The 21950-nt window shown below is 50.2% G+C and overlaps 2 protein-coding genes across 5 annotated transcripts; one reads left to right on the forward strand and one right to left on the reverse strand.

Annotated features, from left to right (window-relative positions):
* Positions 1 to 30: 30 nt before the first annotated feature.
* Positions 31 to 6904, forward strand: LOC135821029 (uncharacterized). Its single transcript, XM_065334083.1, has 6 exons — positions 31 to 214; positions 1773 to 2038; positions 2789 to 2853; positions 3118 to 3432; positions 4664 to 5241; positions 5793 to 6904. The coding sequence occupies exons 1-6, from the start codon at positions 62 to 64 to the stop codon at positions 6351 to 6353; spliced, it is 1938 nt and encodes a 645-aa protein (XP_065190155.1). The 5' UTR covers positions 31 to 61; the 3' UTR covers positions 6354 to 6904.
* A 1902-nt stretch (positions 6905 to 8806) lies between these two features.
* LOC135821030 (mucin-19-like) lies at positions 8807 to 21868 on the reverse strand. 4 transcript variants are annotated; one of them, XM_065334087.1, is made up of 12 exons: positions 21596 to 21671; positions 21454 to 21497; positions 21333 to 21352; positions 19708 to 19809; positions 19039 to 19078; positions 17785 to 18150; positions 15869 to 16240; positions 14289 to 14740; positions 13680 to 13763; positions 13270 to 13332; positions 12264 to 12353; positions 8807 to 11617 (listed from the first exon to the last, which is right to left on the reverse strand). In XM_065334087.1, exons 1-12 carry the CDS (start codon positions 21637 to 21639, stop codon positions 9878 to 9880), a joined length of 3417 nt encoding a protein of 1138 aa, XP_065190159.1. In that variant the 5' UTR covers positions 21640 to 21671; the 3' UTR covers positions 8807 to 9877. The 4 variants fall into 4 exon arrangements, with proteins under 4 accessions (XP_065190159.1, XP_065190157.1, XP_065190158.1 ...); XM_065334085.1 differs by having other exon boundaries at positions 21333 to 21497; positions 21596 to 21868; XM_065334086.1 differs by having other exon boundaries at positions 13680 to 13759; positions 14291 to 14740; positions 21333 to 21497; positions 21596 to 21867.
* Between the last annotated feature and the right edge of the window lie 82 nt (positions 21869 to 21950).

Raw genomic sequence — 21950 nt, forward strand, 5'->3', positions numbered from 1 at the left:
TTTTTGTTAGCTTTCCACTCATAGTCATAGATCTACAGTGTCACCGGGGTGCTTCGAAGCCATGGCTGCATCAGTCCTGAGGCTTGCAGTTGGCCAATGTGCTCTCGTTTCGGGCTCCGTTCTCGCCGCTGCTGTTGCTGCTTCGGTGCAGAGGAGATGTATGTCACATTCGCATGCTGAGAGAAAGAAACTGAAGCATAGATTTACTGGCCAGGTACTATCCTTGAAACTGTAAAGTCTCTAGTTTGCAATAGCTTCTAATACTGTGGGGTTTGAAGCTTTTACAGTCTATTCTTCAAATGTCATGGAAGATCGTTCAAGTAATTTTCGTGTGCACATCTAAGCCACTTCACAGATAGAAGGAAATAAGAGTGTTCAGACCTGCAGTACTGTACAGTGGCCGGTTGTCCTTTGTTGCGCACTACTACTAGTATGTTGGTTTGGCGCTAGACCGACTGACCTCAGAATACAGTAGTGCTTCAAACTGTTCTATAGCGAGGTAACTTTTCAATTATAATAGTGCGAAAGAGCTTTCGGCCATACTATTAGTATTACTACACTTTACTACGTCCTCCACCCGTCACCACCTTAGCCGAACCACTGCACGAAGCATAAGCACAGAAAGGACACTTTCATTGACTTGAAAACGAAGAAGAGTACAATCACAGTCGTGTAACACTTCTGGCAACACACGTTTATTTAACACCTACCCACCGCACTGCTCAACAAAGTCCGACTGTGAGTCAACTAAACTGCTGTCCCACTAGAATCTTCCGGAGAAGTTAAACTGATACTGGAGAGCAAATTGCAAGGTGGAACAGCATGAACTGCGGGATATTAATTCAGCAGGCTGATTGCAGCAATTGCATACATGTACAGGGATGAATTTATCTTGTATCGCATCATGCAAAATTGATCTACTGCTACTCAAAAGTCACCGTGACTCGCAGAAAACTGCGATACATACAGGCTATCCATGCCTAGGCTGGTCTGCCAAGTGACATGCATACAGTGCAGTATGTGTGGTGCAGGTGGATCTACTCTCAATGGGCTTTAAGGTATCATTCTCAAGAAGGACAATGTGGGAAACACCCAACCTTCAAAGAAAAATGCTAATCAAAATCAAAGACTGCTACACAACTGTGATTATCGTATACCAGAAACTGCTATGCAAAAATATGACAGTAAATTCATCCCTGATGTATAATTATAAATGGAGTGAGCAGGGCGCAAAAAGCTGCTCTTATTGCAAACCTTGACAGAAACATATGAGAATATTATGGGGTTTGCAGCTTTTCCAGCCGACTCTTCAAATATGGTAGAAGATTACGGTATTCAAGTAATTTTCATTTGTACGTCGAAGTCACTTCACCTTTAGAAATCAACAGGGTTAGAAACTGGAGAGGGATCAGATCTACGGTACTTGACAGTAGTTAGTTGTCCTGTGTTACGCACTTCGTTGGTTGGGAGCTAAACTAACTCACCTCAGAATATAGTAGTGCTTCAAACTATGGTATAGATATAGTGGGTGACTTTTGCACTGAATTTATTTCGTACAATTTCACTCCGTACTGAGTATTAGGATCCTTCAAACTCACACACTCAGACACGGTCTCTTTGCTGCATACGTCACTTGGAATGTTCACCAAATTTTCGGGCATGGCCCATCATCAGATTCACTCAGTGAAACAGAAAACTAATGCTACAATATGTAGACTATCTCTGTCTGGTGTTAACCTTGTGTGTTGTTTTGCTCTTGGGGAAAATGGCAGGTTGTTGTGCATGGCCGGAATGCAGCGGCGCAGGTGCACCGTTGCCTGGAGAAGCTGCAGAACTCGCAGGTGCTTGGTGTCTCGTTTGACTATGACAGCGCTGGCAAGATCACAGTGATCAAGCTGGCCACGCCGACTGCTGCTCTGCTGTACCCGGTGTCAGAACGCGATGGCCTTGCTGAGGATGTGCTGGATCTGCTCAAGAGTCGCCATCACCTCAAGGTCATCTATGATGGCTTTGACGACGTGGTGCAGCTTGAAAAACGGTGAGTACGCTGCTGTGCAGTCTTGTCTCTGTGTTCCAGGCAGGTCAGAAGGGCACCAAACACGCTCTTGCTGCTGGTGCATGTGTTCCTGGCATGGCAGAAAACACGAGATACCGTAAAGTCGCGGATAAAAGCCGGGCTTATCAGCATATAAGCCGCTTTCTGCATCAGGCTTTAATGCAAACCATGCTTATAGGCACCACTAATTTTTTTTGCCAGGCTTGTATGCACGCTTCTACGCGCGACACGCGTAGATCTACCACTGACTACCAGTATGGCGGCAGTTTTACTATGCACCGTACATAGCGCATGCACTCTTGACCTACCCGATCCCCGCTTGCATAGAAGCCAGGCTTCTACGCGTGACAGGCTTATATGCATTTGACCCGGTTGATTTTCAGGCTTCTATCCGCGATGTGCTTGTATGCAAACCCGGCTTTTACCCGCGACTTTGCGGTAGTAGATACACCTTGCTGGTATCAATGTTGTAGCTTGTACAATGTATCGTGGACTGGGCTGAGGTCAGTGACTGTAGATGATTTTTTTTTACTTTTGTTCTTGTCTTTCTCTCTATCTATCCATGTACTATCCAGTTTGTTACCTGTGTGTGCCAACACTGCTTTGGTATGGAAATGCATTCCACGTGGTGTGCAATGTACTCTCCAAGACTATATCACTGCCTTGAGATGAGTAATCTTGTGTAATGTTGTGCTTTCTACTTTTGCTTTCTGCCATAATTATGATATGCAGGTTTGGTGTGAAGCTGGAGCACTTCTCAGATGTTTATCTTGACGCAGAGAAGCTCAAGAAGCCAGGTATGATATATGGTGTCTTATTATAATATAGGCAAGCCTGGCCAGGAGAGCTGTTCTGAATATGTGACTCATCAACTTTCTCATGCCCCGTGCACAATGAGTTGTATTTCTTGGCTTGCTCTTGGTGGTGCTGGTGCTGTTACTAACTTAGCACTAGGTAGTCTGCAGTCTTTGGACAGTAGTGTGTGTCTGTGTATGTGTGTGCCTGTGCATTTGTCTGTGTTTGTGTGTGCCTGTGTGTCTATGTTTGTGTGTTGCACCTAGACTTCCCTACGATGCGAGAGCTAGCGCAGCATTGTTGCAACATCAGTCTGGAGAGCGGACCCATCCTGGGAACAGCTGTAGACTACTGCAGTACGTCTGTGGGTCTGCCAGAAATGGTCAAAGCGGCTATGCAGTCCTGGGCATTGACAGTGCTGCATAGTACCTTCTCCAGAGAGGCATCCGAACCCCACCAGCTTCCCGTCTATCTCTCACCGGCCCAGTACTTCACCGAGTCTGCACTGCTGGCACGGGCACGCCGATCGTCACGCCAGTTTGGCAGTCCCATCGTGGAGATTGGAAATGTCTTAGCAAGAGGTGGGTGCTTTTTATTGTGTGTGAGCGCGGGGGGGGGGGGGGGGGGTCCTTTGTTTTGTGAATATCTACCACTCCCCTTTCCTGGGGAGACCCACATGACCCATTTTTGCCTTTTTTGGCGATGGGCAATTGCAAGTGTGTGCTGGTCTTTGTCTGTCTGTCTGTCTGTCTGTGTGCTTCCCTACTCTGCATGCATTGGTGGATATGCAGTTTATGCTCTAGCCTCTAGTGTCTTTCACGGTCACTGTCAGTCAGGCAGTGTACATTATTACATGTACTTTACTGCTCTATCAATATTTGGCTCCTCGTACTACTCCACATTTCACTCGAACCCCAGGGCACCCGAGAGATGTGAAAGCCCATAGTCCCCAGTGGCACGAACCCGCACTTTTGTTTGAAAAGTTCATCACACACACACACACACACACACACACACACACACACACACACACACACACACACACACACACACACACAATCACACGTGCGCGCACCTCAGACCTCAGACATGCCCATCGCGGGAGCGATGATAGCGAACAGCTATGTTAGACATAGCAACTTGTGCTGGGATTACACCATTCAACAGCTTGCAAGGCTGATGAATTGACCGCCGCTATTTTTAGCCTGGTATCCACCACACAGCTGTTTGAAGTGACTTTTCTGGCCAGTGAATCACTATTTTCATTTTTCATTTTTTCCATTTTTTCTTCTTTTTTTCTACACACACACCACACCACATACTCCGGCATACACTGGCTGTTGGTAACCACCCAGGAGAATGAAAGAAAAGTCAGGAAGAGTCTGAGAAAGAGAAGAAAGACGTGTGTGACCATAATCGTCGGGAATCGAACCCGCAACCTATCGATTGGAAATCGCTGCACATACCACTGCACCATATGGGACACACGCGCACACACACACACACACACACACACACACACACACACACACACACACACACACACACACACACACACACACACACACAATCATGCTCACAGTGTGTGAGCATGCACTATGTTACTCACATTATTCTCTTTTCTGATGAGAATTGTGTTCAATTCAGCTCCACTCAACTTCCTTTTTTCTTGTCTACTTGATGGCGGTGCCACTCTTGAGTTTTCTCTACGTTGGTTTATTTCTTTTACACCGTCTTATATGTTTGCTTTGTGTGAAGTTTTCTTGAGCCATCTTTCTTCCACATCTGTGTGTGTGATTGTTCCGTGCTCAGATTGTGCCTCATCACCGCAATACCGCGCGGGCGGTGGCAGTGACGGTGGCTCTGGGGGAAGTGCTGGCGCTGCCCCTCGCGCCACTTCACCATCGCCACAATCATCTCGCCATCATCACCCAGGCTGGTACGATCTACCTCTGGACAATGACGGATTGCTGCGACTGGCACTGTGGCGACTGCAGAGACAGCCTCTGACACCGTTGTCGTTAGAGTATGGCAGTGGTGATGTGAATGATGATGGTGGTGGCGGTGGTGGTAATCAGATTATGCCGGGACGTGTGCAGTGGTCTGGACGAGGTGTTCGCACCGACGCGGTTATTCGCCTGCCTCGCCTGGCCGTTGCCTTCTCCACGACCAGCATGCTTGGCACCATAGACACCAACACCGCAGTGCCGCAATCTCCAACCAGCAGCAACAACACTCGTGACACACAAACACCGCCATCAGATGACCTTGCCTGTGTAAACAGGTCGCTAGACACCCATGCAGCAGTGTCATCTGCATCCCCGTCCTCGCCAGCATCCCTGTCTTGGCATGGCTTTGTGAAGCGTGAGGTCAGCAGGATGAAGAACAAGGTAAGGCATGTGGCTACTTGCGTTCACGGTGATCACTTCTTTGACAAACTACAAACCGTCTACTCTAATTTCTTGAATTCTAGTGGAATTGCAACACCTGCCCAGTAACACGGGTTACACGGCACACACTCTTCGCTGAGGACGTAGCAACACTAGTACACCTTGAAAACACCGGTGTAAAAACTAAAGCCTAGCCTACGTTTTGCTTTGGAAGGTGTACAGCAAAGGTACGTAGGTGGGTGAGAAAAAAAAAAACAGGTCTTAAAATTTCATTTGTATGTCTTCTGAACCACCTTTCACAAACAGCCCTGCTATTTCTATATCTATCGCAGCCGGGAGTAAATAATCTCCCAAGAGTGTGCCACTGGTTGTGTACAGACCACTTTGCTGGTGGGCTGGTCTACTCACCTCCCACCGCTTTAGGAGCTGCATGTGCGCCTTAGATCTTTGCAGGGTGATGGTGTTCCTATGGATACTGAAATCTCAGTCTAGCCGAATCTCAAGCGAACCGTGATTTTTTCTTTTTTGTTTGTTTGTTTTTCTTTGTACAGATGTGTGACTTCCTGAGTGCGTACGATGCCATGTCGCTCACGCAACCGTCGTGTCATGGCTCGGTCAGCGTGCTTACCGATCGGCAAATCCTGCGCCTGCGCAGCGAAGCTCAGTCGGCGCAGGCTCTGCACAGGTCATGCATGGCCGCAGCTCCACCGGGTGCACCTGCACTGCTGCAGGGCGTCACAGCACGCCAGGTACCGTCACTGCATAGCCTGGTAACGGAGATTGAAGTAGCACGTCGCATGTCCGGCCGACCACTGCACTGTCATGCTCCGCCGCCGGTCGCCAACGTACAGGATATTCTCAAGCAGGTACCCGACATGCAACTCACCGGTCTGCAGCCGATGTTCCGCGCACCGGTTCTGAAGTCGTGCGGCACCCCTGCGCTTGACATGGTGCATGTGCGCTCACATTTCCGGCAGCACTACGCCAACCTTTCCGAGCATCTCTCTCAGTCGCCGTCGCTGGCGATGTCGACGGCCAGGGATGCTGCGGCCAATCCCTCCGTGGTACGTGTGATGGCAACGGTCACCTCGGTTTCCTCCGTTTCCTTGTGATGTGTGCCCCGTGTGTGCGTGTGTGTGTGTGTGTGTGTGTGTGCGTGTGCGTATGACTGAGTGTGTGCGTGACTGAGTGCAATGCTGCACATGACAGTGGGCATCAACGCAAGCACATCCCCCCCCCCCCCCCCACCCCCATCTACCGTTGAATTCTAATATTTCATGGAATAATCGTTACGCATTGTGTCTCTCTATTCATAGCACAAAATAGCTGCTGCCCTGACTGGTTTTTGGTCTATTCATAGAACAAAATAGCTGCTGCCCTGACTGGTTTTTGGTCTATTCATAGAACAAAATAGCTGCTGCCCTGACTGGTTTTTGGCAGGTTTTGCTATATCTGCTGGTGTTCCTAAGTTACTACATTATTGTTGCTACCTGCACAGTCATGTTATGGCTGTTCTCTCTATTGCTGTCTATTGCTGTGTTCTTGATTTTGCTACTACCTCGCCTTGACTCCATGCTTTCATCTGCTGATTAATAACAACACTGGATCAGTGCCTGACCACGGTGACATCAACTGTGTGACAGTGTGTGCCGGCATTCATTGGGTCTGGGATGTCGATTGTGTGGCAGTGTGTGACGGCATTGGGTCTGTGGTGTCGATTGTGTGACAGTCTGTGACGGCATTGAGTCGTACTGAAGTACAAGTCCCGGTCGTAATATACTATCCGTGTGCAGGCTTGTACGACTCCCCGGTTGCATGCCAATGTGTCTATGCTTGGTGACAAGTGTGTGCCTGTTATCAAGAGTATATAACCCCACGAGTGTGCAACCCCTGATCTTGGAGCTATGGGTGCTCTGCGCAGCGAGCTGAATGCATCACATAGTGACATGACAATCCAGTTGCCTGGATTTGAGTTTTTCGACGGTTTCACGTGCAATGCAGTAAGTTCAAAGGCAATACTTGTTGCACGACACATGTACTAAATCATCCAAACCTGACTTCTCCTACTAAAGCGGGTTTGGAAGCAGGCTGTCCCTCCAGGGATCCGCGATTCCGCGGCCGCGGTAAAATCCACGGAATTCCGCAAAATTCATGTTTTTTTTTATATCCCGCAGAATTCACGGTTTGGGGGCAATGCAAGCACGCGCTTCATATTCATGCACATGCACAGTGCAGTCTCATGTCCTGTCGCTATTTTGTTGCATTCAAAGTCGAGGGAGTTTTGCAATTTTTTTGTTTTCGACCACTAATTTTTTTATTGATACTTGTACATAGCATATAGCCATGTCTTTTCGCCGGTGCAGCGCCGCAGAAATACCGCAGTATTGCCGCAGAATTCACGCTATCCGCCGCAGAATGTAGCGATTTGTGCCGCAGAATTCTGCGCAGAATTTAAACTTTCTGTCCGCGGATTCCTGCAGGAAATCGTAGCAGATCAATAATGACGCAATGGTCCATAGTTTGTGGCTACGTAATGCAGGCAGCAAACGGCGCGAGACCCAATATGCATAATTGCATAATTTGGGGATTACAGCATTGGGCTGTCCCCCGTGAATTCTGCGGCGGAAAACAGTGAATTCTGCAAATCCTTCTATATTCTGCAGCAATTCTGCGAGAACAAAGAGCGTAAAAACAGATCGAATTTCCGCAACCCAACCGAAATTTGTTATCCCTATAAATTCAAAACCAAAATTATGCGAAATCCTGGTCAAAAAAATTGAAAGCTCTAAAATATGCTGCAAGTTCTTTTTGAAAGTCACAAGCAGGTTGGTTTGGCTGTGAACATACATCGAACGTCTCCAGAAAAGCAGTTTTCTCTCTTTTCTGCAATATTCCGCGGGATTTTCTGAATTCTGCAGACACTACTAGATTCTGCGGAAATTCTGCAATCCGCGGACTTCACGGGGGACAGAATTTGGGTAATTTGGGGATTATGTACTTTTGTGAACTTATCAAGCTGCATGTAGAGAGCCCCGCACCATGGTTTGAGGGTAGGCAAGTACACACGTGCAGCACAGGCAATCCATCCAGACCAATTACTTTCATGTATAGGTGTGCAACAGTCTAGGCATGCATGCCGCAGCCATGATCATGATAATGTAATAGGGGCTACAAAGTTCTTCAAGAATGCAATTGCATGCACCGGAGCCGCACACCTCACATGTCACAGTAACAACAGACACACATGAAACATGCAGGCTAGTAAGCACGAAGTAGTCCTGTAGTCCACGGATGGACCATCGACTAGACTTGGTACTGCTACGGCACCCTGCATACATGTGCAAAAGGCAAGACCGAACGAAGGAACAGACATCGCCCTTTCAGAGGACTACACTATTACGCAGTGTCACACAAGCGCACGCACACACACACACACACACACACACACACACACACACACACACACACACACACACACACACACACACGTACAGTTCCATGCAGGCATGCACACTTGAAAAGTGCAATTCTGCACCAGCGGCATGCCATTGAACTCCACAGCAGACTGACTGCACGCATAGTTTCGTACCATCACGCATCATGCAATCTTGTCTCACCCAGTGGTTAGAACTTAAAAAGAAGGCATGGTTATAAGCCGTTAAATGTTTGTGTGCCAAACAACACAACACCGAAAGAGGGAGCGGGCACCGGCAGCGAGGACACCATTAAAAAAAACAAAGAAAAGAAAACAGAACAAGTCGTACCACGTTGACTGGACGACACACGAAGCAGCCATGCAGCCACGTCTGGCTATTGGAAGGAAGAAACTACAACGGAACACACGATCGCAGCGAAAGAAATGCATGATATGAACACAAATGTCGGGACAACTAGTGCAGAATAGAAGGCACCAATCTACTTTTGAAGTACGAACAATAAACAGTGCACAATATAAAATCCTGTTCATCAATACCACAATCTGTAACATCACGGTGGTCCTCATTGTCGGCACCAGCAACAAGACGTAGCGCAACACAGAAACAACATACATGGTTAGTCATAGCAGGAGCAGCAGCAGCAGCAGCGTCAGCACAACAGAAAGTATAATAGCAATGTAATCAGTGTGATAAAATAAAGCAAAAGTATCCTATGGAGCATGGAGTATATCCCTATGTGCAGGGAGCAGATCAATTTGTATGCAAAAGAACAAGGACGATACTGTGCAACTTCACGTGTGGCTCCAGAGCAGACAGGATAGTGTGTAGCCACATGCCACCCGGTGTGGCCATGGTTAGCAGCATGGTGGCAATACTCTAGCAAAGCGACACACGCATTCTAGACAGTCGCGTGTGCTGTGTAAATGCACACATACAGACTAGTGATGGGAGAGAGACAGACAGAGAAGAGAGAAAGAGAGGTGATGGATATGTTGACTCACACCACAGCGAAACACACATATTGGGTTCCTCTTAATCCGTAAAACAAGGCAAACAAGAGTAGCGACGCATCAGCACGACACAAGTGCAGGACCTACACATGATCTACAGTACAGATTTGCACCCACACCACACAATCGGATAACTATTCAGAGACGACGTGTTCTTTGATAATCACGACACGTGCAAGTCCACGACCGTTACTGGCCGCCAGACTCCTCCTTGTGGGGCTTGCTGGCCTTCTCCTTCGATTCAATTCCGTCGCCGCCGCCCGTTGTACTGTCATCTTTGCCGCCGGAGGCGTTCCCGGTTTTCGCGGGCTCATCAGCTCCTGCAACCGTCGAGCCCTCTTTGTCATCAGCGGTACCGCCGCCGGCAGCAGCAGCAGTATTGGAGTCGGCGATGTCAGACGTTTTGCGCTCTGACGACTGGGTAGCTGGACTGCTGCCGGCATTGCCCGAAGCTGTCGTGGCCGACACATTCGTCGGGCTTGATTCAGACTTGGGCGGTGAGGGAGCGGTGGCTGGTGCTGGCACTGCTGCTGCTGGCGATATCGGCGCAGAGCTGGCCGAGGGGGAGCGAGCAGTCACCGGCGATGGAGCAGGCGAGGCCGTCTTTGACGAAGGTTTGGAATCAGCAGCTGCCGCCGCTGACGTGACAGTCATGGCTGCACTGGTGCGGGCTGCCACGGAGCTGACCTGCTGAGCAACCACCGGCCGAGTGCTGTTACCACCGGCAACCGGCCGCGCGTTGCCGCCAGCAACCTGGTCAGCGCGTGCGGCAAGCGGGAGAATGACGGGGTGAGTACCAGCAACAGGCTTGCTGCTGCTGCTGTTGCCACTACCCGCCACTGTGGTAGTAACCGTGGGCGCAGCAGTGCTGCCTGACGCGGATGAGCCGGACGAACATGTTTCCATTGTGGATACCGAAGCACCACCGCTACTACTAGCAGCAGCAGCATTTTTAGTGGATTGCGCAGACGAGCCGGCATAGGCTTGCGGCGTCGACGGCTTGGCAGTGATGGCCTCAAGGAGCTCTGCGCTGAGCGCGTTGATTGGGCGCACCAGCACCTTGCCGGTGCTGACCTTGTTCATCTGAGTGACGATGACTTCAATATACTGTATGCCGGACGGCGTCTTGATTCCCACCATGGGCTTCTTGTCTATCAACACGAGTGACTTGTGATCTACACTCATGAGTGTATTGGACTGTGCTACACCAGCAGTAGTAGCAGCAGAAGAAGTAGCAGTAGCAGCAGCAGCAGCAGCAGGTGTACTGACAGGTCTGCTAGCACCGCCACTGCTGCCTGTGCTACCAGCGCTGGTGCTGCTGCTGGTAGTAGTGACCGTTGCAGTAGCCGCGGTGGGTTTCCCGTTGGACGAGGACTTGTCGGACCCGCCGCCGGCGACGGCCATTGCTGCAGCGCCGGGAGAGCTAGGGGCAGACGACAACGTCGATACGGGCTGCTCGAGACGCTCACGCAGCTTGGACGCCGCCTGGGTGCCGGCCGACTCGACCCCGCTAGCCTTGCTGGCACTGTCCACCATTGGCTGCTGCTTGTCGCCTTGTGCCTTTAGCAGCGGTGGCGGTGGTGGTGTGAGGCCCCGGCACGATGCAGGACTAGTGCCTCCGCTGCGCCGCTGCTCGGTGGTCAAGTGCGAGTCACTTGCCGTCGACGCTGCCGCGCTGCCGCCTGGACTGACTCCCGAGTAGGATGGCAGCGCAGGGGCTGTGGCTGGTGGGCCGTGATGATCAGCCGCCGGCCCGTACTGGCCGGAGGAGACCGTCGTGAGTGGCATTGAGGTGGCGCTGCCATGGCTGCTTGGTGGCTCGGAGGACGGCGGCGCGCCGTTGCCAATGCCGTTAGTAGCAGGGGTGTGGTGGAACGTTGGCCGCGGCAAGTAGGGTGGCAGCGTGTCGTGGATCTCCTCAAACGGGCACTGTGATCATCCACACAGATACACAAACACGCATACACAGGCAGACAGACAGACACACACATACACAGACACACATGAACAGACAGACAGACAGACACACACACCCAGACACGGGCAAAGACACATTTGATGCCCATCTCCATAGGCGATGACTGCAAAACTACAGCACAAGCCTTAGCAATTGGCCCTGGGATTGCACTATTCAGCAGCTTGCAAGGCTGAAGAATTAACCACCACTTTTTTAGCCTGGTCTACACGTGCCAGTGAATCCTACTTTTGGGTTGGGGCTGGGGTGCACAGACACGCAGACACGCAACACATAGGCACATGAAGATGAACAAAATGCAGAGGTAGCAATGAGCAACGAGAACAGACATGCACAAAAACATTCTATAGACAACTTATCACAAGAGTGATTGGAGCTAGAAATGATCCCCGGTGGAGGTAGCTTATTCGACAGAGCACTGTCCTGGAAAGATAGGGTGTGCTGCGTTCGAATCCCGTCAGTGGATCCCTCTTTTGCAACACCATCAGCATGCCACCGGTGCACGAAATCGCCAGCAGTACAGCAGTCACCAGTGAAACTGCAGCACACAGTATCAGCTACATCTCCACTGTGCACAACATCATAGTAAAAGTCACACACCTCTTTTCCACCGTCGATGTGTTGTTTCATACGGTTGGCAATGGCAACGTGAAGGATCGGCCAGTGAATTTCCATCGTTAGACGAGGATACTGCAAATGAAGAGAACGATACCCCAACACCACACAGTCACACACGCATGCAAGAACACGCACAAGTACGTGAACACACACACACACACACGAACACACATTCGCAGAGGTCAACACAGCGCCAAGGACCAAGTTCAATGGTGTGATGGCCCCATATGTACTGCTGGCAAATTGGTAACAAAGTCAGCTATGAAATATTGAGCAGATATGAAGTAGCATGCTATGCACACCACACACACACACACACACACACACACACACAAAACATGGGTTCTGCAGACACACAAGGGATGTTTAGTCCCACATAATCCTTGTGTGCTTTACGTGTGTGTACCACGTGGTACTCAGTGACCCACGTACAGACGTTTTCTGATTCACGATATGCTGTGTATGGAGGCTCACCCACGTTCTGCCAGAACGTGAGTGAAAACCGGAACAGAGCGCATTGTGCAAGCGGTGAGGGTGCTCAGCTGAAGAAGTTTTCGAAGCACGAAATCAAAATATTCTATGAGCTTCGAAGCTTCGTCTTTGGCCAAGTTTGCGCCTTTCGCTTCATGCTTTTGTTTGTTCCGTGTGACTAAAAACGACAGTCCGAACGTGGGTCCACTGCATGAACTTTACGTGTATCACCCACGTTCCCGTATCCGTTGCATGGGACTAAACTTACCTACTGTCTATCTGGATCCTACATTGCGCCAGGTGGCACAACACATCAGAAAGAGAACTGACGAAGGAGTGTTTTCGCTAAAGTTTACTCATGCCTATCTAAATTTGCATTCCGTATAGCATGCACTCTTTTCTGAGAAGAAACACTGAAAGCTGGATATTGTCCTCAAAAATTCGTGCTGGTTCATACATAGGCAAAGCCTTTACCGGCCAAAATGGGCCATTCTACAGCGGCTATACATGTACTTACCTCCTTGTCAAACACACGGGCATGTGGAATAGCAAAGTCGTTGGGGCCGCGCAGTGGAAGTGGCTGCGAGCACAAGTTCAATAACAACACAGGCAGGCGGTGGCGGTATGAGCAGAGGTACGAGGAGTACGGTTAGTGCAAAGGATTCATTTACAGTTGAACTTCAGCATAACATGGACACACAAATCTGTAAAGTTTACAGCCGTGGTGACGTGCATCAACCTTCTTTCAGCATATACATGTTGGGCCCAAATTGCCTAGGGATCGCAGCTCAGTGCCTGCTGTGAAGCCAAAGCCCCCCCCCCCAAAGGTGGACCCTCTACGCCACTGGTCAGCATCCTGCTCTTCAAAAGCATGGTCCAGAAAACAAGGACCCCCCGTACGGTAAGCTAACCGATGACAAGACTTACCCCTATCGGTTTAGTATCAGCAGCAGATGCTGAGGAGGAAGTCGACAAGTGTCGGCCGTCATGTACACGCGATGGCCCGCCTGGACATGGAGAAAGAGAGGACAGAGAGAGAGAGAGAGAGAGAGAGAGAGACACACACACACACAGATATTCAGACAGACAGATAGACACATTCACAGAGCATGGACAGGAGAGGCCCGAGGACAATGGTCACGAAGAGTAAGGTTGGCCAAAGGGGGCACAACCATGCACATATCCTCAACCAAGGATACGTGCCCCTCCCCCTCCCCCCCCCCCTTCCCTCCGCCCTTTGGACATGTAAACACAAGTTGATCAGTTGATAGCATGTTACAAGGCGGAGAACGCACTGTATCAAAAACAATGCTTCTGACTACAACCATCATCGGCTGGCAGAGCCCCGGTCTTGCGACCACTTGAACTATACCATGTACACGCAAGTAGCAACATTTCACGAAGACCAACAGACCTATCCAACATCATGGTGAACAATCATGTAACCAGGTAACATAACAATGAGTTGTCGGTAGCAACCCCCCCCCCCCCCCACACACACACACACCCCACAGCTCTAGCAAGTAACATTGACCTACCTCTGCTTCCAGAGCTGACATGCAGTGCAGCACCCACACCAAGTGACGCCGGCGACACCTCACCTGACCGCAGCGCCAGCAGCTCATTGAGAGTGGCGCCGCCACCAGTAGCACTCCCTCCTCCTCCGCCTCCTGTCTGCGGTCCCGGTGCTGCTGCCGCCGCAGCTGCATTGTTTGAGGACAGGTTCTCGAAACCCGGCGGGGTGGGAGGCCGCGCTGCCTTGCCGTTCTTGACGGGACAGCTCTGCATGTGGCGGCGAAGGTTGTACTCCCACTTGAGAGATTTAAAGCAGTGCGGACAAGTGGCACCTTGGTCGTTACCACCACCACCGCCACCGCTGTTGTTGTTATTACTGGTGTTGTGCGAGGTGGTGGTGGCGACGCCAGGGGTGGTGGGTGCTGGGGATTCAACCTTGTAACCCGCACCTCCTGGCCCCGGGTTTCGATTCGCTACACGCATGCACATGAGCGCATAAGAACACACACGCACACACACACGCACACACACACGCACACACAAACATATGAACACACCGGAGCGCGCAACGAAGAGCAGGCCCTATTCGCAGCTATCGCTATCATAGCGGAAAGAGTTTACCGTTTACCCCTCGTTATCTCGGTATGCCTACCCCCGAAGGATCCATGGGTGGAACTGAGCACAGTCTGAGGTGCACAGAAAGAAGGACTGACTAGCGCCCAAGCGCAACGCACCGCCAAGCTGCATGCAGACGTACTCGAGTAGATTGCAAGCGTCCTAACCCAACCTACTCAGTTTCTCTGACTGCACAGCAATGACGTGGCGTCCTTGTGTCAACCAGCGAGAGTCGCCGCCAAGACTAAGAGGTGCAGGGCAAAACCCCGCCATACAAGACAAGAACTGCATATAGCAACAGACAACGTCAGGACTGTGATGAAAGCAGCTTGGTCAAGCTTCACCGCAAGAAACAGACTATCATCTCCTCCACGGACCAAGAGAGGCGTGGGGAGTTTTCTACGATGTGGAGAGCCATAATCTGCATTGGACAGGTCGCCATGAGATCTCGGACATTAGTTTTGTGTGAAAAAGCGAATACGCTGCAAGAAAGAGACAGGCACTAGTGGATGATGTAGAGTTTTCGGAAAAAGCGAATGCACTCCCTGCTTTCACGGTAGCATACTTCCCACAAACATCAGGCCATCAGAAGAACAAGAAAGACTTCGTCCTGCTAGTCTTGCAGCAGATAGAGGCAAAGCAGCAGCAGCAAAGCAGAGAGGTGGATGACGTGAGGTTCTCGACAAGACGCGGCAGATAGACAGCAGTGAAAACCGAAGCCTTGTCCAATCCCACAAGAATTTCACACCTTGACGAGTCTTGGCAGGCCAAGTACTGCATGTGCCAGTCGCTCCGGAAAGCTCCCCGCACTCACGGTAGCAGCAATGTGCTATCTCGCAAAGAGTCAGCATGTGTGTGCTTGTGCAATGGTGCTGTGTGCAGTGTTCGCAGGGCGCACATTGTGTCCCATCATGCAAGTGAAATCAGAAGAAGGGTTGTGTGTGTGTATATGTGTGTGTGCGCATGTGAGCCAGCCAGTGTCTTACCTCGGGGATATGTGTGCGAGGAGACAGGACTGGACTCATCGGTAGAGGAGGGTCGCGCAACGCCCATATCGCCACCCCCACCCGGCGGCTCCAGCGAGACGGCACCGGCGCCAGGCACAGGCACCGGCACAAGCAACCCGGACCGCGCGTTCTTAACCGGGCAGCACTGCAAGTGACGGGGCAGGTTGTACTCCCATTTTAGTGACTTAAAGCAGTGCGGGCACTTGGTGCCCTGGCCAGCTTGTGCCTGTGAACCCGCAGCCTGCTGCTCGGCAGCCGTACTGTTGCTGTTGCTGCCGCTGGCGGTGGTAGTGGGCGCCATGGAGGGTTGGGTCACCTGGGGAGGTTTGGGTTGTGCCTGGGAGCGATTCACTACAATGCATACATAAATACAAAATAGAGAAGCCAAAGATCATAGAAAAGAAGAAGAAAAAAGATCGCCGATAAGGGACTCGGAGTAACGAGACGAGTATACTCTGGATGTCGTGGCACCAAGCCGCATATTTTCATGCACACAAAAGCAGTTCGCCACATACAGCACTTTTTAACGCACGGATAAATTAATTCACCCGTAAGTAAACTTCCTACCTAGAGGATCGATATCACTCTACACACTCCACAATGTCCAACTATGTGTAAGCATAAGAAGGGGTATGTAGGAGGGGCGAGGGACAAAGTAAAATTATCACCAGAAAGCTGCCTATTCTCTTTGCCGTGAATCTGCTTTGAGCTACTGTACAACCATACCGAAGAAGCCAGAAGCCAGCTGTGTCCTTGCAAGTTGAAAACAACAGATGAGAGTAGACAAGTCGACTTCATTGCTGGGGTAGCGATAGTGATAGTCACTCAAACCGCCCACAATTTGACCCCCCCCCCCCCCCATAACTGTTCAAGGCACTCAACAGATCTGTGCCCTTCTCTTGACCAAACATCAACCGTGAAATTCTCTTTCAAGCACTGGCGAGCGCCATGTAGTCATGGGGGAAACTGACATACAAGAGTGAAATCAAACTCGTACTTCTTGGCGCCCTGGAACGGCAGGTACATTGTTTTCCACTTGATAGATGTTGTTCAGAAGGCAACGAGATGTACTCAAGCACCTACGGCGTCCAAAGTATAAACCAATGTCTTCGGGTGGTGAGCATACACACACCCGGAGTTCTGGAATGAGAGCAAACCTATTTGAACACGTCGATGCGAGTGCAGCCACTAATTGCCTGGGCGACTTGGAAGACTAAGCAACTTCACAACGAAAAGGTGATAAGCATGCAGTGGCACAATGCTCTGGAAACTAACGTAAAAAATTACATAAATATGTCCACAAAATGAACTCCTCTCCAAATTCTTGACTCCCCCATTCTCAGTTGCAACCGAATATGGACACCAACCAAAATAAGTACTGAAGTACTAATGTTCCGCACGCATGTAACAATGGTGGTGTATTGCATTGTCTGTTGATACGCTACATGCCTGGGTCATGTGTGGCGAGCACATCCAGTGTATGTACTTTCTGGCTGCCACAAAGAAGCATGTGAAGAAATGTTGACCGCCGAAAGATGGTATGTGCATGCACTGGGGTTACGCACTTCAATGTTACATGATTGCATTGGCAAAGACACATGTCTTGACATCTGCATTGAGCTGTATGTTGATGCCACAGCACAAATACCGGGTGCGGCTTTCACTTTTCTGGAATCTGTAGCCCGTGTGCATATGTGTGTGTGTGTGTGTGTGTGTGTGTGTGTTTTGTTTGTGTGTGTGTGTGTTGTGTGTTGTTGTTTGATTTTATTTTAATTCGCAGCGACCAAACGAGCAGAGGTACTCAATAACAAGGACGCAAAGTGTGCGTGAATGTGTGCGTGTGTATATGTGTTTCGCGTTCAAAAACACACCGTTATTTACGGACGGCCACTTACCCATGATCGAGCGCTTGTACTGCTCAATTGCCTCGCGACTCGTGTGCGTATAGCCTTCCGGACCTGCGCGGTGTGTGGCGGCACCGGCTGCTGCCGTAGCATGCGTCTGGTGGCCATGTGCTGGCGGCATCTGCACCACTGGGCCTGCATGTAACGGCGGCGGCGCGTGGTGATGAACCGCAGCGCGCATGCTGCCCGGCGTGTGATGCATGGGCGCCGGGTGGCGTATGGCGTGCGGCCCGACGGTGACCGAGCCCAGCATCGGCTTGGGCAGCTTGGCCGGCGGCCGGTCCTCGTCGGACGAACTCGAACCGGAGTAGTGCTGAGACTGGATGCGTCCCTTGCTGCGATGGCTATGCGACGTACCTACAAACAGAAACAACAAAACAAAGCGGTAAAGCAATGTATAAAGGACGCAAAAGTGACTGACTGATCATGTACAGTCAGTCAGACCTCGCGTATCCGGTCCTCTTTTATCCGGATCCCTCGTCATCCGGAAGAAAATAGCTGGCTACAGATGTACAGCATACATGATGCATCCAACAAAACCGGTGTTCGATTATCCGGTTCCCTCGCCTATCCGGATATTTTTTTGTGGAAAACGGATGTGTGTGGTTAAGCGAGGTCTGACTGTATTTTGAAGTACCAACTACAGTAAAACCTGTAACTAAAGACCACCGTGACTAGCGACCAGCCTGGTACTACAGTAAAACCTGTAACTAAAGACCACCGTGACTAGCGACCAGCCTGGTACTACAGTAAAACCTGTAACTAAAGACCACCGTGACTAGCGACCAGCCTGGTACTACAGTAAAACCTGTAACTAAAGACCACCGTGACTAGCGACCAGCCTGGTACTACAGACCACTTTGCCAGGCACGGACGGTCTCACATTCATACTATGGTTGTGCGGTGCATCTAACTAAGGACCACCTGCCACTATTACTAAAGACCGCTTTCTCTGGCTCCAATGGGTTGTCGTTAGTTACAGGTGTTACTGTGTGGTGGAATGTCCCAGTTCAAGATACCCTAGAAGGGACCGTGTCCTCACTGATGACTATACTACAAACTGATTGGCAGCATCAGACATTGGAACAGTGTGTCCCTTGTTGGCAGGCGTCCACAACACGAGGTTCAACTGCAACACAACATAGCAGCAGCAGCAGTGACTGTAGTGGCAGCCATTGCTACAGCAAGAGCAATAGCAGACTAAGCAGAGCATAATTGAAAGCACTGAGCAGGGCTGTGACTTACGGCGTTTTTTCTTGGCAACCGATGGTTCGTAGTCGGAGTCCTGTGCAAATCGAGCGTACATTTACATTGGACACAGCAAATGAGTGATGTCGCCTCCTTGAACTTTTTGTTGAAGATACAGTGTACTGAGCAATGGGATGTACAGGTATGCATCGTTTTCTCGCCATTGGGTTTAGTGTGGGGCAAGTCTACTCCACCCGTACACACTGTGATACCAGCCCTATATAAAAGGTCACGAACCATGTACCGTCGGACATACAATGTACTACAGCTGGTTGCGCCTACCACATATAGGGCAACTTGCCCTGAAAAAAAAAGAGCAGCCTCGCCGATACATACTTGCCATTATGAAGAGAGAAATACAAGTATTTCCAAGTTGTGCATTGTGTGCCTAGTGCCTACCAAATATAACCAGATACTGGACAGTCAGATCAGGCAATAACTTGACGGAAACTGAACTGGCACTGCCATTCAACGGTCTGCAACCACTTGTCTCTTCTTAAATTGAGTGGCAATCATTTCGGCTCCATTGGTCAGGGCACTAGCTAAATAAACCTGGCAGAAACCGAGTCCTTTGGCCGGTGCACAAGCGCGTGTGTGTGCACGCATGTACGTGGCTGTATGTGCACGGGTAAAAGCTGTTCCACGTCACGCCAACGCTATACTCACACTGTCGGACTTGACACGAACGCTTCGCTCACAAGTCGGTGATGGTACCATGCTGTCAATGCCATGCTCTGTGATGAACTCCGACTCAGGATACTTGTGGTCCTGCAGCATACCGGGAATTGCACACACACACACACACAACAGAATACACATAAACACACATGCAGGCCATCAGGCCCTCCCCATAATATTTCCAAACTTAGGGCCTACCATCACTGTATTTCGTTTAAAAAAATCCGACCCAGAGTGCATATTTGACGCTCTCAATTTGCACGGCCTTTGACGCCCTAGAAGTGCCACGAATACAGCCGGACATACACGTGTACACATACCATGATGTAATCATGACTGGTACAGGTAAGACTAAGAGGGCGCCAGTTTTGCACTTTGGGTCGGATTTCACCGGGTGCAACAGTACATAGAAACCCAGTGCTACCGCGATGATGCAATGGTAGCAAGCAATGTGCTACATGTTGGGTAGAAGCGTTCTTTCGTTCTAACTGCATATCAGGTTGTAATAAAGGCATGTGTCCAGTCGCAGTGGCAGTACTGTCAAGCATATCCTTGCAGACACCCGTACAGTAAGGACGGTTCGTCGCAGTCCCATTGGCTTCGTGTGCATTTCAGCATGCGTGGACACTTCAAAACGCCGTAACCTGTGAAATACAAAATGCGGACACTTTCGCGTGCCCACAGCACTGCGCTGCACCGATCTGAGCTAGACAAACGCATACACACTGACTGGGGTACCGGGGTTCACTCTGTACCATGCATACAGGATTGCGTATGGTGACAGACCGGCCCAGCTAGCCTGCCGCCCCAGCCTGTTCGCGTACTGTTACTCGATACGCCATATCAAACTCACGAACTCGTGGCACATGACGTGAGATGGTCATATTCATTGCAACGAACAAAATGACGTGCATGATGCATGGGTGCAACAGAGCAGGTGCGTAGCACCGCCGTTGGCGGTGGTCCAGCGGGGGGGGGTCTCCCCCCTAATTTTTTTGAAATTAGGGTGCAAAATCCTGCATTCCGGGCACTTTTGGCATTGTTTTACTATGGTGGTCGTGGTCGGGCGAAAAAGTGGTCCGGCCAAACCCGGACCGGCCAGAGCGGCTGCTACGCCCCTGCAGAGAATTGAGGACATTTGGCCTCAGTCCATCGGGTGTCCGCAATTACCATGTTCGACTGTCGTACTAGGCTGCTGAGATCCAATAGCAATAAGCCACGTCACTGTTCCATCGCACTTCGCAACTCCCTCCGCACCCCTTCTCACTCCGTCCACACAATGTATGATCGTTGTCGATTCGGGCAAAGGAACCTAGGCTGCGAATAAAGGCGACAACTTCGAAGCACCTGGCATTGTCCTCCTATCGCGATAATGTGTGTAGCGAAGTCGCCACCATACACACAAGTGAAATCGCAACCAATAGGCAATAGTTTACGTCCTCGGAGATAGATAGCCACTCACTCATCGAATACGTGAAACACGCAACTGTTAGACCATACTGTCATTACTGAATTGGCTGCAGTAGCTATTTCAAAAATTCATGCAGCGTACATAGCAGCGACGGCTCGGCAAAGGTAGGTTTAGAATAGGAGAGAAATCCAAGGAAGCTTACCTCCAAGCGTCGCATTCTTTTCCTCGCCCGCTCCTCTTCTGCTTGCTGCAGCTTTTGCTGCTGCATATAGTGCTGCAGCTGTTGCTGCTGAATGCGAGCTTGTTGCTCGCGTCTTCTCTGCTCCTCGCGCTGGATACGCTGCGTCTCATGCTGAGAAACAAACGCCTGTAACGACACGGCCATTTCAACACGGACACAAGGCGTACGTCCACATACTATTATACAGCTACAATATCAGAAAACGACGAGGTGCCATATTTTACCTTCGCTGATTCACCAGTTGTGAAACTGCGAATTGGAAATCCATCAATTGTGTCCATTTCAAAGCTAGCAGGACTGGGCTTGCGGCGTGGCTTATTCTCCCTCAAACTCTCCTCTTCCATGGATTCCATAACCTCTGCCATGGCTGAAAACACCACGTATCAACAGCAAACTACTTCGACGCAGGGAAAGGTGGGCTTCACTTCTTCCTAGAGGATAAAAACAAAATGCAACCACCAATCCATTCCATCCGAGCATTCGTAAAATCTTCTTTTCTGGGAAGATAATGATCGATTGGTGATTTGTCCATACTTGTACCTCGTGTACCAATGGTGTACGCTGCAGCGCTGATTCGTA

The sequence above is a fragment of the Sycon ciliatum genome, chromosome 7 (assembly GCF_964019385.1).
Source record: "Sycon ciliatum chromosome 7, ocSycCili1.1, whole genome shotgun sequence".
NCBI lineage: Eukaryota > Metazoa > Porifera > Calcarea > Leucosolenida > Sycettidae > Sycon > Sycon ciliatum.